This window comes from Schistocerca piceifrons, chromosome 8 (assembly GCF_021461385.2).
Source record: "Schistocerca piceifrons isolate TAMUIC-IGC-003096 chromosome 8, iqSchPice1.1, whole genome shotgun sequence".
In the NCBI taxonomy this organism is placed as follows: Eukaryota; Metazoa; Arthropoda; class Insecta; order Orthoptera; family Acrididae; genus Schistocerca; species Schistocerca piceifrons.
Genome location: NC_060145.1, coordinates 4,618,117 through 4,635,885, shown reverse-complemented (window position 1 = coordinate 4,635,885; position 17,769 = coordinate 4,618,117). Strand labels below are relative to the sequence as shown.

General features: G+C 42.5%; 1 protein-coding gene across 1 annotated transcript in view; it reads right to left on the bottom strand.

Moving 5' to 3' along the window:
- Positions 1–17,769, bottom strand: part of LOC124711746 (probable 18S rRNA (guanine-N(7))-methyltransferase) — a 39,083-nt gene that overhangs the window by 17,660 nt on the left and 3,654 nt on the right. Inside the window, exons 2-3 of the mRNA XM_047241958.1 lie at positions 14,755–14,792; positions 14,471–14,649 (exon numbers count right to left, since the gene is read on the bottom strand). Coding sequence (XP_047097914.1) covers positions 14,471–14,649; positions 14,755–14,792 — 217 coding nt within the window. The remainder of the gene's footprint in view (positions 1–14,470; positions 14,650–14,754; positions 14,793–17,769) is intronic.

Below are 17,769 nucleotides of genomic sequence, written 5' to 3'. Positions count from 1 at the left end.
TGTGTGATGATGTAGGCGGGGAAGACTGGTAAAGCAGGACAGGTGGCAAACTATGGCAGAACTAACATCAGATTTTAATGCTGGGCAGAGACAAGTGTGCCTGACCACACAGTGCACTGAACACTTCTAATGGTGGGCCTCCACAGCTGACGGCCCATGCGTGTGCCAATGTTAACACCACAACATCGGCAACTTCGACTGAACTGGACATGTGACCATCGGCACTGGATGTTGGTGCAGTGTTAGAGGATTGCACGGTCTGATGAATCCCGATACTTTCTTCAGCATGCTGATTGGAGGGCTTGACTCTATCATCTTCCTGAGGAATAGCTCCTTAACAGCTGTACTGCAGGATGGAAACAAGCTGGCGGTGACTCCATTACGCTCTGGAGGACATTCATGTGAGCATCCGTGGATCCAGTGGAACTTGTGCAAGGCACCATGATGGCCAGTAGTACCTGGTTGCAGACCATGTACACCACTTCAAGATGATCAGGTTTACTGACAGAAATGCCATTTTTCAACAGGATAAATGTGTCATGTCACAAGGCCAGAAGTGTGATGGAGTGGTTCGAGGAACACAGTGGCGAGTTCCAACTGATGTGCAGTCTCCACAACTCACCAGATCTGAACCCAATTGACCACATCTGGAATGTGACTGAACATGGCATCACAGATCATCAGCCCCTCCCCAGAATTTACAGGAATGAGGTGATCGTGTGTGTGTGTGTGTGTGTGTGTGTGTGTGTGTGTGTGTGTGTGTGAGAGAGAGAGAGAGAGAGAGGGGAGGTGGGGGGGGGGGGGGGGCGGGCGTGCGGCACACATGTGCACGTCTGCGGTGCCAATTCCATCGAATGACTAATCAAGGCCTCATTCCTTCCATGCCACTACATTTCGCCGCCGTTATCTGTGCAAAAAGTGAATGTACCTCCTATAAGATGTGTGACCATTATGTTAGGGATGATCAGTGTATGACAAATATTAACTGTCACATATTCAAAAGAATAGAACCACTGACCCCCTTCAACTACTGCCTACCACTAATGCTGCCACTTGAACTGTGATATTATCAAGTACTGTACATAGAAGGCTTGTGAACTGTGGGGCATTTGTCACTGGATGGTGCATTCGCAGCAAGTGCATGAATACATATCTGTGTGTGTGTGTGTGTGTGTGTGTGTGTGTGTGTGTGTGTGTGTGTGTGTGTGTGTGTGTCAAACAGTTCTTTCCAGTGATGACTCCAATTTAAGTTGCAGTGTGATGTAAGACTTGGAATGCCATCAGAAAATTCTGTGTCGGCGTGTGAGAGAGATGATGTACGGATAAATACTGACACACATCACTTGTTTCCACTGGAAATGACAAGTCGATAAGGTCTACAGCCGTAACATCTTTGATGCTTATGTATGTCTTCACTGGAGCAATGAGTGACGGTATCATCCTTCAAAATGCCAATGCATGAACATACAGTGCTCACTGTGTGATCGAACATCTTTAACAGAAAACAATTTAAAGCATGAAAAGACCAGCTTGATCTATCAACGTGAATTTCACAGAGGATGCAATAAATGTTTGTACAAGAAAACAGAAACATTTGGTATATAAACAATATGAGTGTGATTGACTGGTTGGTTTGGGGTATAAAGGGACCAAACTAAAGGGTCATCAGTCCCTTTTTCTTGACGCAAGCAAGTCTCGAGGTACAAAAACAGCTAACACCACACCTAAGAAGAACACAAATGGAATGAACAAAAACTGGGGCAAACATACACCACAAGGAAAAGTAGAAGGTTTTGAAACCATAGAGCAGATGGTTTGGGCTGGCTGATCACAATAATAAAAGAGGATCAGACAGCCACTCTGCAACACACTAAAATGTCCACCCCAAAAAGACAAGGCGAGATGAACGCATGTAGCGAGAAAGACGACCACCAAGACAAACAAATGCAAAGACAGTGCAACAGAGTTAAAATGGAGGGAAGGTGGTGACCTCAGAGAGAACGCTAAATGCCCACTATTATATGGTACGATAAAAACCCCCACTTCAAGAAAAAAATGTAAAACTAAATATGCTACTGAGGCATTGTAGTCCAACACCGAGGGTAGGGTGGTGGAAAAGTTAAAAGTCTGCCGCAGAGCGGCTAAAAGTGGGCAGTCCAGCAAGATGTGGATGACAATCATATGTGAGCCACAGTGACACCGAGGTGGGTCCACGCAACAGAGGAGATAGCCATGTGTTAGCCACGTATGGCCAATGCAGAGCCGGCAGAGAACCAAAGAGTCCCTGCCTGGAGGTCTTTCACACATTTGTAGTCTCCTTAAGGGTGTGCAATTTGTTGTGCATACCGAGATTATGCCATTCAGTCTCCCGAAGCTGAAAAACCTTGCGGCGCAATAATGATCGCAGGTCAGTTATGCTGATCTCCAGAAGAGGTTTCCGTGTAGCCTGTTTGGCCAGCCTGTCGACAAGGTCATTTCCTGAGGTCCACACAAACACCACGGAACGACTAAACCATTCCAGGGCATAGATGGACTCCTGGATGGTCGCTACCAAAGGATAGTGGGGTAGCACTGGTCAATAGCTTGTAGACTGCTGCTCAAGGAGTCAGTACAGAGGAGAAACGACTCACCAGGGTATGAGCGGATGCGCTCAAGAGCAAGAGAAATGGCCGCCAGCTCTGCAGTGAAAACACTGCAGCCATCTGGCAAGGAGTGCTGTTCAATATCTCCCCCATGAACATATGCGAAGCCAACGTGACCATCAGGCATCGAGCCATCAATGTAAACTTCATGGTCCTGGTACAAGTCAAGAGTAAAGAGGAAGTGACAGCAGAGAGCTGCGGTGTTAACTGAGTCCTTAGGAACATTAGAAAAGTCCAGGAGAAGCTTCGGCCTAAGTGTAAACCATGGAGATGTACGTGAATGGACCTCAGGTGTAGGTAGTAAAGGCAAGGAATCCACTTCAGACAGAAGAGATCTGACACGAACCGTAATCGTAAGCCCTGACCTTGGCCTCCGAAGCAGAAGATGAATCGCCGTGGATGGGAAAAGGAGATGGTAATTTGGAAGCTCAGGAGAACTACGAATGAGTGCACTGTAACTGGTGAGCAGTTGTGCAAGCCTAACCTTCAATGAAGGGACTCCAGCCTCCACCAGGACGCTGGTCATTGGACTTGTCCTAAAATCTCCTGTTGCCAGTCTAATGCCACAGTGGTGAATTGGGTTGAGTAAACGCAATGTTGCGGACACCGCTGAACCATGAACCAGACTCCCATAGTCAACGCAGGATTGAACAAGGGCCCTGTAGAGTTGCAGCAGCGTAGAGCAATCTGCACCCCAGTTGGTGCTGCTCAGGCAGCAGAAGGCATTGAGATGCTGCCAGCACTTCCGCTTCAGCTGACGAAGATGAGGAAGCCATGTCAATCGGGCATTGATAACCAGTCTTAAGAATCGATATGTCTCCACTACCATGAGTGGATTGTCATTAAGGTAAAGTTCTAGTTCCAAATGAATGGTACGAAGCTGATAGAGGTGCATGACACACGATATCACAGCTGAAAACTGGAAACCTTGGGATAGAGCCCATGACTGCACCTTGTGGACGGCTCCCTGTAGGCACAGCTCAGCAACACCAGTACTGGAGGAGCAGTACGAAATGCAGAAGTCGTTTGCATACAGAGAAGGTGAGACCGACAGCCTGACAGCTACTGCTATACCGTTAATACAGCAAAGAACTTGGAAGAGCAGTTGAACATAATGGACAATGTCTTGAAGAGATGCTATACGATGAAGATCAACAAAAGCAAAATGAGAGTAACAGAATGTAATCAAATTAAATCCAGCGATGCTGAGGGAATTAGATTAGGAAATTAGAGCCTTGAAGTAGCAGACAAGTTTTGCTATTTGAACAACAAACTAAATGATGACGCTCAAAGTAGAGAGGATATAAAATGTAACTGCCAATGGCAAAAAAGTGCTTCTGAAGAAGATAAATTTGTTAACACTGAGTATAGATTTAATTGTCAGAAAGGCCTTTCTGAAAGTGTTTGTATCGAGTGCAGCCAGGTTTGAAAGTTAAACATGGGTGATAAACAGTTTAGAAGAGAAGAGAAGAGAAGCTTTTGAAATGTGGTGTTACAGAAAAATGCTGAAGATGGGTAGGTCATGTAACTAATGAGGAGATACTGAATACAATTGAAGAGAAGAAAAATTTGTGGCACAACCTAACTAGGTGAAGGGGCCTGGTTGGTAGAACACATACTGAGACATCAAGGGATCAACCAATTTAATACTGCTGGGAAACAGGGAGGGTAAAAATCACAGAGGGAGACCAAGAGATGAATACAGCAAGCAGGTTCAGAAGGATGTAGGCTGCAGTAGTAACTTGGAGGTGAAGAGGCTTGCACAGGATAGGGTGGCATGAAGAGCTGCATCAAACCAGCCTTCGAACTGAAGACAAAGACAACAACAACAACAACAACATGCAGCAATTACTGTACAACACTCTATGTGGGCCTGACAGTTAACCAGCATGAACAACTGCTGCAAAACTGTGCCAAACTGCAAACTTGATCTTGCAGTACCCACTGCAACACAAATGACTTCAACAGAAATTGCTTCACTACATTAACCATTTGGATACTCCATTCTTGCATTAGTATCTCTGAACTAGGCAGGTGTGAATAGTCTCTTCAGCATACCATGCACTCTTGCAATGCCAACCTCCACTAACTGTTTCCCACTGCCCCACCTTTCCTTTTTCCTCCTCTTCTGTCTACATCACTTCTTCCCTATCTAGATCTTGTACCACCTTCTCTCACCATTCTTCCTCTCCTTCCCAAGAAGTCTCTCTCTCTCTCTCTCTCTCTCTCTCTCTCTCTCTCTATCTTCAATTTCCTCTTCTTTCCTCACTTCCCTTCCCCTCCTCTCCCAACCTTTTATCTTTTATATAATCTACCCTCTGAGCACCCTCCATCTTGTTGTGCAGCCAGCGAGTCATCTATGGAGACACCTGTCTCACACTACTCCCCTAAATCCTCACCTTGTGTGTCAATCCCTAGCCCCTCCATACTCCGATCTGTCCAGGGGATTGCTTTCGACAATCAACAGTCAGTCTCGTCATGGCTACGGGTGAGTGTGTTTGGAAGTCTCTGTGGTTGTGCACATGAATGGGTGTGCTTCTACTAGAGAAAGGACAAATGCTCGAACACTAGTTTAAAATAGTTTTCTGTGCATATTTCCATTTGCTACATGTCACTCAGTTATGGGTGAGTGGTTGTTTGTCCTTTATTTTACATATTAATCTTCAGTATTCTAGTACAGCACCACATTTCAAAAACTTCTATTCTCTTCTGGTCTGAAATGCTTAACATCCATGCTTCACACCCATGTAAGGGTACACTCCAGGCAAATACCTTCAGAAAAGACTTTCTAAAACTTGAATCTATATTAGAGATTAACAAATTTCTTTTCTTCAGAAACAAGTTTTCTTGCCATTACCAATCTACCTTTCAGTTGCTCTCAGCTTTGCCCCTCAGAAGTTGTTTAACTGACCAGGTAGCAAAACACATCATCTACTTTCAGCATTTTATTTTGTAATATAATTCCCAACATTGCACAGTTTAATTCAACTACATTCCACCACTCTTGTTTTGTTTCTGTTGTTATTCATCTTATAACTTCTTTTCAAGACACTGACCACTCCATTCAACTGCTCTTTCAAATCCTTTGTTCCCTCTGCTGGAATTACAATGTCACTGGGAAACCTCAAAGTCTTTATTTCTTCTCACCATACTTTAATTCATTCTCCAAATTTTTATTTGGTTCCTCTACAGTTTGTTCAACGCACAGACTGAATATCATTGGGGTAGGCTACAACCCTGTCTTACACCCTTCCCAACTATGGCTTCTCTTTAATGTCTGTCAATTCTTACAACTGCAGCCTGGTTTGTGAACAAGCTGTGAATCCCTTTTGCTCCCTGTATTTTATCCCCACTACCTTCAGAATTTCCAATACTGTATTCAAGTCAACATTGTCAAACACTTTCTTTGACTACACAAAAGCTACACACTGCTTTGTTCCCCTTTACATGTGTGAGTTCAGATTTGACTTCTCATCTTGTAGTTGTCAATGTCTGCACCTGAAATTGGTTTAGGTACGACGGTGATAGTGCAGGATGATCGGACTTCACACTAGGTGTTGCAATCTTGTGTAATGCTGGATCTGAAATGCTTGAGCATGTATAATATTTTCATTGGTAACACAATAAGGTTGTTCTCTCACTACCTCCACATACTGGCACAAAGAAATAAAACTACTCTTTCTATTTGAAACTTAAGGAACATGCACAGAAGTTGAGTTCTCAAGCTATGACACAAAAATGAAACATGGAAGCAACTCGCATATCATCTTCTATTTCTGCACGGATGTCACTCAGTATTGTTATACTGTGTGCACTCATTCACAGATTGCTGTATTACTCTTTCCTGGCAAGATAATGTATGGCATTAACACAAAAGCCCATGCAGATACTTCATCTCTTGCAGATACTATGATCACCACTGTACCTTGAAGACATATTGCGGCCCTATGTACACTCGTTACAAGCAAAAACAGGTAATGCAATCTCCATACAGTTTCCTAGTCTTTATTAATAGATCACGATATCATTTACAGATTGCAACCATCATTCGTAGACTAGATGGACGTAGGCTTACACATTACTCTACCAGAGTGATATGTAACACCACAATATGTAATTTTTTCTTTCTTTAACTCTTCTCCTAAGTCATATGATCAGTACTGTCTCGCACATTCCTACAGTTTTCTGGAACCCAAAATGATCTCCCCTGAGGTTGGTTTTTACCAGTCTTTCCATTCTTCTGCAAATAATTCATGTCAGCATTTTGAAACCATGACTTACTAAAGTGGTAGTTCAGTGATACTCACTCCTGTCAGCACCTTCTTTCTTTGAAATATGAATTATTACATTCTTCTTCAAGTCTGAGGGCAACTCCCCTGTCTTGTGTATCTTGTACACCAGCTGGAACAGTCTATTCATGGCTAGTTCTCCCGATGATATCAGCTGTTCTGAGAGAAAGTTGTCTACTCCAGGGGCTTTGTTTTGGCTTACGTCTTTCCATTCTCTGTCAAATTCTTTTTGCAGCATCATATTCCCCATCTCATCTTCATCTACTTCCTCCTCCCTTTCTATAACATTGCATTCCAGTTTATTTTCCTTGTGGAGCCCATCAATACAGTTCTTCCACCTTTCTACATTTCCTTCTTTGCTCAGCAGTGCCTTTCCACCTGACCTCTTTATATTCATACCATTGCTTTTCTTTTCTCAAAAAGTTTATTTAACCTTCCTATGGGTGGTATTCACTTTTCCCCTAGTTGTACATGCTCCTACAGCCTTGCCATTCTTGCTCAGTTATTCTGCACTTTCTGCCAATCTCATTTCTTAAACATCCGTATTCCCGTTCTTCTGCTTCATTTGCTGCATTTTTATATTTTCGTCTTTTGTCAATTCAGTTCAATATTTCCTGTGTTATTAAAGGCTATCTAGTATGCCTTCTCATCTTACCTATTTGATCCTCTGCTGCCTTCACTATTTCACCTCCCAAACCTCATCTTTCACCTATTACAGTATTCGTGTCCAAACAATGGAGCATCCAGGATGGAATAACAACAATATATTGAAAAGGATGTACTGCTACTTACCATATGGAGGAGACGTCAAGTTGCAGACAGGCATAACAAAAAGACTGCTACACATTTCATTTTTTGGCCAAAAAGACTTCTTCTAATGTAGAAGGTGCACACACACACACACACACACACACACACACACACACACACACACACACACAGTGGTTGCTGAGGTCTGAATGTGTACACCAGCTGCGCCTGATAGAAAGCGATCTGTGCATGGTGGGGTAAAGAGGAGACTGAGGTAGGGAGGTGGGGGAGGTTTAGTACTACTTGCAGGTGTGTGCAGGGATGTGGTGGGGACAGGGTAGGATGCTAGTTGCAGTCTCAAGGAATTGGGAAAAGGGGGGGGGGGGGGGGGGGTAGTGGTAAACAAGATAAGTATAGGTGGGAAAAAGACTAGTGGGTGTGTTGATGGAATAGAAAGCTGTGCAGTGCTGGAGTGGGAGCAGGGAAGGGAATAAGTAATGTGAAGGTCAGGGACCAGCAAACGTTAAAGCCACGTCAATTACAGGAATGTGGAACATAGTGCAGGAAGACTCACACCTGAGCAATTCAGAGCACCTGATGTTGGTAGGAAGGATACAAATGGTGAAAGGCTATGAAGCAGTCACAGAAGTGAAGCACACTGTGTTGAGCAGCACTTTCAGCAACTGGATGGTCCAGCTGACCCTTGGTTACAGTTTGTCATTTGCCATTCATGCACACAGACAGCTTGTTGCTTGTCATACCCACTAGTCTTTTCCCTCTCCTCTGCTTCTCTCCTTTTATGCTCTCCTCTCCCTCCTACCTCAAACTTCCCGACTGCACCTAGCACAGATACCCTGCCCCCCACCACCTTCCTGCAAGCTCCCACAAGAAGCACTACAACTTCCATCACACCTACCGTGCTACCCCTCTCCCGGCTGAGTCTCTTCCTTACCCCCATCACCCACAGACTGCTTCCCCATCATGCACAGTATCTGTATGCAGTCCAGCCCAGTGGATAGAAAAAGTGATCATGTGTTTTTGAGTTGTGTTTGTGTGTTTGGTTTCCATTTTACAAGAAGACCTTTTTACCAAAAGATCAAATATATAGAAGTCTTTTTGTTGTGCCTATCTGCAGGTCAACTTCTCAACATGTCAAGTAGCAATCTATTCTTTTCATAATATTGTCGTCATTGTATTCCTGTCCCCAGTTTAGTTAAACGCGTGTTGCGTAATACCACCTCTGAAACAATAATTTCTCGTTCTTTCAACTTGCCCAGGTCCCATCTCCTTACTTTCTTTTTGTGCTTCCCTTCAGTGTTAATCTGTGATTGATTAATGTATGAGTATACATTGCTGCCCTGTACTATTCTTTCAGTTTAAAACCCGATTTTGAAACATCTGCCTTCCCATTATACAATCAATCTGAAATCATCCAGTGTCTCCAGGTCTCTTCCACATATAGAGCCTTCTTAGACGACTCTTAAACCAAGTGTTAGCAATAATTAAATTATGTTCTATGCAAAATTTTACCAGACAGGTTCCTCTTTCATTCCTTTCCTCCAGTCCATATGCTCCTACTATTTTTCCTCCTCTTCTGTTTCCTGCTGTTGCATTTCAGTCCCCCATTACATATTTTACCTCTACCTTAACAACCCGAATAATTTTTCCACCTCTTCTGTTTCCTGCTGTAGCATTTCAGTCCCCCATTACAAATTTTTCCTCTACATTAACAACCCGAATAATTTATTTTATCTCATCATGCCTTCTTCAAATTTCTTCATCATCTGTGTTGGCATATAAACTTATGCTACTGTGGTGGAAGTTGGCTTTGTGTCCAACTTGCTACTGAAAGTAAATTAGAATCAAATAAGACAAAAAATCTGACAAATACTATTCAATTTTGCGCGGAATATGCTTAAGAATTATTCCCTTTTACAAACCATATTTGTCAGCCTCTCATGCAGCAAGTGGTTGTCTGTCTGTGGAAGATTAAAGATTAAGCAACATACTGGTATTCATAACTTGTAGGGTGAAATCTGTAACATTATCTGCTGCAGAATACTAGAGCACATTGTAAACTTTAACACTACAACATTCCTGGTTAAAAAGAAGCCTCTCTCAAAGAACCAGCATGGGTAAAGCTAAAACTACTAATAGGAAACATAGCTTGTGCTTTTCACACGCACGTATCTTCCACATATTAGATGCAGGTGAATAGGTAAAATATTGTGCAGAAATTGCAGTGGAACTAGTATGTAGATTATGTTTTTCTAGATTTCTGAACAAAATTTGACAGCGTACCACATTTTTGTCCGATTTGATGATACAGAATATCTTCACAGTTATGCTACTGGCCCACAGTGGCTTTATTTTTATTTTATTTTTTGTCTATTGGCAGATCTCCCCTCCCCCCCCCCCCCCCCACACACACACACACACACACACACACCGGCAGGCAGGTGAAGGGGATGTGTTATGTGAAGTGGGTGAGATGAGAAATGAGGGAGGCGGAGGGGGAAAGATAGCTATCATCTCGGAGGGAGGTAGCATGTGTACAAGATAGGAATATAGTACAGAGAGGCAGATGGTACACAGGATACAGGAATGCAACACAAAATCACTGGAATTGGCGAGTTTTTGCAGCACATGACCATGAGGAAGATGACGACGACGACGTGGGGTAGTGGATTGGGAGGGGGTAACGGAACAAGGGAAAAGGGAGACTTTGAAGAAGAGGAGGTGGGTTGCAGAAGGTTAGAGGAGATTGAGGACAGGAGCATTATGGTGGACAAAGGATGTGTTACGAGGATAACTCTCATCTACATAGTTCAGTAAAGCTGGTGCTACAGGAAAGGATCCAGATGGCACAAGCTGAGAAGTAGAAATTCAAATTCAGCAATGTTATGGTCAGCAGCATGTTCTGCCCCACTGGGTGACAATTCTGCTCTTGATAACACTTTGGGAATGGCCACTCATTTGGGTGGGCAGTTGACTGGTTGTCACCTCCACGTAAAATATTGTGCAGAAATTGCAGTGGAACTATTATATGACTTGGAAGCTTTCACATGTGGCCCTGCTTCTCCTAAGCCATTTTTGTAATTCCTTAAAAACGTCCTGGGATAATACTTTCCTCTAAGAAACAACTTCATCAGAGGCAAATCAGAATACTGCTAACTAGCTCGTAAATCATTTGCATGTATAGGAAACATTAACAAGCCTGTTATACATCCTCAGGACACATACTCCATTTCTGTTGAAAATTCACCATCCACTCTAACATGCTGAAATAAAGCTGTATGGTGTGAATGGCTAGGAGACCCCAAAAGGCAGGTTCAGTCACCGAAGTGGAATGGTTTTCCCTATCCTTTGCACCCTCACACACTTCTCTTCACAAAGTTGAGAGCTGTGTGTGTAAGTATCTATTAATTGTAGATGACTGTAATGGATAGCGTAGTGTCATATTTGTGCTGGAGATGATGAGGGAAGGGAGAATATGAAAGCTGAGGTTGGTACATAATCTGCTTGTCCCTATGAGCACCTAGGGGACTGCCAAGCTTAGTACACCCATCCGACAGATGGATCACTATCAACAGTATCGCATGCCCTGATTTCACAAGACGCTCAGAGGTTTGGAACATAATCCAGGACAGTGGTGCAAAGACTGGCGATCATGGACTAAGCTCTCGCCACTTTTGTCCCTTCTGCTGTAAAGCCAAAGGGAAAACTGTTAACAACATGTGGAATAAGTGGACAGTCACCCATCTAAGTACTACCCGTAGCCAATGGTGCTTCACAGTGAAAATTTGATGGTAACCGGCATATCCACCTTAGTATGAACAATGATGGTATAACCCTAAGTTCTACAAGTGAAAATTTCTTTGATCTGGTTGTTCATTAGTGGACATTTTCAGTATGGTCTAATCTTGATAATCAATTCAACATTGTGGTAGTGCTGAATGACTCTTGAAAATCTGGAAAGGTGGAATCTACTAGGACACACACACACACACACACACACACACACACACACACACACACACACACACAAACACAAACACACACACAAAACTGGTACAAGGAAAACAAAAACAACAACAGATTTAAAAAAATCCTATGAAATACAAATTTATGTCCTCAATCATGAAATCTGATATAGTGAATAGGTGGCAGAAATGCAAACAGAATTATGGGTTTGTAGCAGCATTCTAAAATTGAGGAAACAGATAAATGTAGCTGCAACTGAATGTGAGCCACAGAACTTATACTTTTTTGATCAGACAGCATGGGAACAGAGCTGAGATGAGGTACGAGGCATGTTTTTTAAGTAAGTACCGTTTTGAAATTAAAAAAAAAAATTTAAGATATCCCAATAATTTTATTTTTACACAAAAGCCTGTACCTTAATTTACGCACTGACGCCATTAGAGTCTGATGCTTCCTTGTTTACGTTGTGTACTGAGTGTTTAAGATGCCTCCGATAATCGTGAGTCCCACCAACTGTGAAGTACGGGCTGTTATAAGATTTCTTAGCGTTAAAGGCCTAAAAGCGATTGATATTCATCGTGAGATCTGTGCAGTTTACAGAGAAAACATTATGAGTGATGGAATGGTAAGAAACTGGGTGAGAGCATTTAAAGATGGCCGCACAAATGTGCATGATGAACAATGGAATGGGCGTCCTTTGGTCGTTAATGAAAGTTTGGTGCAGGAAGTGGACAATAAGGTGAGAGAAAACAGACGCTTTACGATTTTCTCCTTGCAGGATGACTTTCCTAATGTTTCTCGTAGTGTTTTGTATGGCATTGTGTTCAAGCACTTGAATTACCGAAAATTGTGCACACATTGGGTACCGGGAATGTTGTCGGATGTGCACAAAAACCAAACGTTTAGACAGCGCATTGACTTTTCTTGAGCGGTACCACAACGGCGGTGGTTATTTCTTAAGCCAAATTGTTACGAGCGATGAAACATGGGTGGCCTATGTCACACCAGAATCCAAGCAACAGTCCATGGAAGTTGAACAAGGGCATCGTTTTGCTGCAAGACAATGCCCGTCTGCATTTGGCGAATCAGATCAAAGATCTCATCACATGTTTTCGATGGAAACTCGAAATTATCCTCCGTACAGCCCCGATCCTGCACCCAGTGACTATCATCTGTTCCTGCACTTGAAGAAACACCTGGGCAGTCAGTGTCTTCAAGACGATGATGAAGTCAAAACAGTGGTGATGCAGTGGTTAACAAGTCAAGTCAGATGGCAGCCTTCTATGGGGGAGGGTATTCACAGCCTTCTATGAGGAGGGTATTCAATAACTGGTACAACGTTATGACAAGTGCCTCAATATTGACGGAAATTATATATAAAAGTAGATTAAGGTACAGGCTTTCATGTAAAAATAAAATTATTGAAATATCTTAGCATGTCTTTTTTAAATTTCAAAACGGTACTTACTTAAAAAACACGCCTCGTACATGCAGTGGAGTCAACATATATTAAAACTACACAGTTAGCAACACTTTGAATTCCTGTTATGAGTGTTTCCAAACGTGAAACTACAATATAGTTTGAAAAACTAGCAGACAATAAATCCTCCTACTGTAGGTACCAAGTTTTTGTCAGCAGTTTTAATGATATCAAAACAAGGTTTTCCACTTTATGAACAGATGTACCTATTCAGATTATGAAAACAATTCAAAGGATAATGTATTCTTGAGCTACAACGGCTGACTGTTGTAAAACCCAAGTAATAAATTTTGTTGCATAGGAAAGAACTTTTTAGATGTATCTCAAAGAATACACTGTTTCTTTTGCAATGTACAACACAGAACTTGTGTTAAATTGTTGTACCTTCCTTACAATGGACATGATACTGTAGTGTTATGTATAGAGTGTACAAATCTGGAACAGAGACAACATTTTGATTACGAGGAATACTCCATACTAGGTTGTCAGTTCTGACCAGTAACACAGGAAATGCGACAAATATTGTAAGCAACATGGCGACTATAACGTGTTATCAGAGGCAATTTTTTCCTAACGGTCTAAGCTACATATCAGCCTGTCACCACAACCAAGTTTTTTGTTTTCATATTCACTGACTTTGGCAACTCACCACCAAACTCCAACCTACAAGCCTAACTTAGACCTCAAACTAAGGTAAAGGTCAGTCTGTCACCATAATCATGTTCTTATTTTTTGTGCCACTAAGCAATGACCAAATTGCGAAAATATGCACCAAAAGGTGATGTTGCAGCAGCCATTAACATTACAGGACTTATCGGAGCCAATGATTGGTGTCTAATATCCTTCGTGACTCCAAATTTTCAACATGTACAGAATAATATATCATATATATCACCACTCCTATCATGCACTGGTGCTGTTGCTCACAGTGTGGTTCCAGTTGCTTGAGACTGCAATTGTGTGTGCGAGTGCATTTGTGTGTGTGTGTGTGTGTGTGTGTGTGTGTGTGTGTGTAGTTGACAAAGGCCTTAATGGCCGAAAGCTATAATTGTGAGAGACTTTTATTATGCCTATCTGTGACTCAGCACCTCCACTATATGGTGAGTAGCAACTTTCCTTCTCTAATATTGCTACATTCCATCCTGGATTTTCCATTGTTTGAACAATATATCTAAAAATCTATGCTGCCCATCATATGAAAAATAATGAAGTGGCGCGCGCGCACACACACACACACACACACACACACACACACACACACACACACAAGAATACATTTCCACCCTCAAAGGGCCATTTAATTTGTATTTCACAAGTTGGAATACCTAACATGGCCTGGGCTATATCAACACCAATCCATATGTGCCCTGCATCTTCAAGCACACTACCACTTAATCCTGATCCACAGCCCAGGTCCAGAAGCAAGCATGGATTGTCATCTGGTAGTGCTAAAAGCTCTATTGCACGTTCGGACATCTGCACTTGAATATCAATCATTCTGGAGCTGAAAGTGAAATAAAAATTGTTGGTAATAAATGTCGGTAATTTTACAATCTGCTTGTCAAACTATGCATTTCAAAGGGGTTTGGAACAACCTGTATTAACTTACTTTTGGGTGTATTTCTTTGCCTCCTGCTCATTGTAAAACTGAAAAATAAAACAAATAAGTCAAAAGATGTGCTTCACATTATTTTGAATACTCATTTTTATTTATTTGTTCACCCAACCAAATCCTTTCAGGTTGTAGGATTCAGCACAAAATACACACACACACACACACACACACACACACACACACACACACACACACACACTTACATAAAGTACAAAACAATATTATTTCAGCAAATTCACGAATTTTTTTGCTGTATCAATAAAAGAGCTTGCACTACTTGCAGTATCTGCACTGTATTCTTTCAAACTGCTTGTGTTTCAAACGTTCTAAAAATTCTGCTACTGAATGGAAGCAATGAATTAATAAGAAAAGTGAGAATGATGATATAATTTTTACCTTATGCGGAAGACTGTTTTAAAATTGTATAGCACTATTCGTAGTGAAAGCTTCATAAGCTGATACAGGGAAGCCATATGCCTTTTGAAGAAAGGGCCTGCAAGAATGATTGTTGAGCATGTTGCATTGCTCTTACAGCTCTTTTCAGAGTGAAGAAAGTGACTGAACTAGATGGTGCACTGTGTCAGAATATAATTCCGTACAAATGGATGCAGTCAACATGGGCAAAGTAGGCAATTCAAATAATGTAAAAACTCGTTTTAACAGGGTTACATAAACCATAACATATTTTGAAGTGCTCATTTACTTTTTTGGTATCCCTATGCTGTTTGAAGTCATTCTGAAGCCATATGCCTAAAAAACTTTTTTTCCAAAGTAGATTTAATTTTTTGGAGTCTACCGTCACACTCTAACACAGAAGTTTGTTTTCTTTTCTTAATTAGGAGTTTATACCCCCACTCTGCAACTATATATATTTAGTTGGGCTGTAGATTTTTTCTTTTTTCAGCTGCTTATATATGTGGACAGTATATCGTGGCAGTCAGCCATGACCATAAATAAATGACGACAGACTGGCCAAGGCGTCTCGCCTCTCCTTCAAAGGGCTGCCATACTACATCCATGTTCTGTGCTTCTGCGAAAGCAGATCTGACATAATGGTCAGAGGGATAGCTGATTCCTTTTGTTGTGGTCAGAGTAGCATCTGAATCACCTAACGCACCACCATTAGTCTCTTCACTCATTTTTTAAAAGTAATCCACGACATAAAGCAAAAAAGGGTTTACAAAGCACTTTGTAGTGGACAAAGCTGATGTAACTTACCAAATGAAAGCATTGGTACGTTGATAGAGACAATAACAATAACAAACACAAACATACACACACACAAAATCAAGCTTTCGCAACCCATGGTTGCTTCATCAGGAAAGAGGGAAGGAGAGGGAAAGACATAAGGATGTGGGTTTTAAGGGAGAGGGTAAGGAGTCATTCCAATCCCGGGAGTGGAAAGACTTACCTTAGGGGGAAAAAGGTACAGGTATACACTCGCGCGCGCACACACACACATATCGATCCGCACATATACAGATATACAGACACAAGCAGACATATGTTAAGGCAAAGAGTTTGGGCAGAGATGTCAGTTGAGGCGGAAGTACAGGGGCAAAGATGTTGTTGAGTGACAAGTGATGTACGAGGGGTGGCAACTTGAAATTAGCGGAGGTTGAGGCCAGGTGGGTAACGGGAAGAGAGGATATATTGAAGGGCAAGTTCCCATCTCCGCAGTTCTGATAGGTTTGTGTTAGTGGGAAGTATCCACATGACCTGGACGGTGTAACAATGTGCCAAGATGTGCTGGCCGTGCACCAAGGCATGTTTAGCCACAGGGTGATCCTCATTACCAACAAACACTGTCTGCCTGTGTCCATTCATGTGAATGGACAGTTTGTTGCTGGTCATTCCCACATAGAAAGCTTCACAGTGTAGGCAGGTCAGTTGGTAAATCACATGGGTGCTTTCACACGTGGCTCTGCCTTTGATCGTGTACACCTTCCAGGTTACAGGACTGGAGTAGGTGGTGGTGGGAGGGTGCATGGGACAGGTTTTACACCAGGGGCCATTACAAGGGTAGGAGCCAGAGGGTAGGGAAGGTGGTTTGGGGATTTCATAGGGATGAACCAAGAGGTTACGAAGGTTAGGTGGACGGTGGAAAGACACTCTTGGTGAGGTGGGGAGGATTTCATGAAGGATGGATCTCATTTCAGGGCAGGATTTGAGGAAGTCGTATCCCTGCTGGAGAGCTATATTCAGAGTCTGATCCAGTCCTGGAAAGTATCCTGTCACAAGTTGGGCACTTTTGGCGTTCTTCTGTGGGAGGTTTTGGGTTTGAGGGGATGAGGAAGTGGCTCTGGTTATTTGCTTCTGTACCAGGTCGGGAGGGTAGATGCGGTATGCGAAAGCTGTTTTCAGGTTGCTGGTGTAATGGTTCAGGGATTCAGGATTGGAGCAGATTCATTTGCCACGAAGACCTAAGCCGTAGGGAAAGGACCGTTTGATATGGAATGGGTGGCAGCTGTCATAATGGAGGTACTGTTGCTTGTTGGTGGGTTTGATGTGAATGGATGAGTGAAGCTGGCCATTGGACAGATGGAGGTCAATGTTGAGGAACGTGTTATGGGATTTTTAGTAGGACCAGGTGAATCTGATGGAACCAAAGGAGTTGAGATTGGTCAGAAAATTCTGGAGTTCTTCTTCACTGTGAGTCCAGATCATGAACATGTCATCAATAAATCTGTACCAAACTTTGGGTTGGCAGGCCTGGGTAACCAAGAAGGCTTCCTCTAAGCGACCCATAAATAGGTTCGCATACGACGGGGTCATCCTGGTACCCATGGCTGTTTCCTTTAATTGTTGGTATGTCTGACCTTCAAAAGTGAAGTAGTTGTGAGTTAGGATGAAGCTGACTAAGGTAATGAGGAAAGAGGTTTTAGGTAGGGTGGCTGGTGATCGGCGAGAAAGGAAGTGCTCCATCGCTGCTTGCATTCGGGAGGACGACGGTTCAATCCCGCGTCCGGCCATCCTGATTTAGGTTTTCCGTGATTTCCCTAGATCACT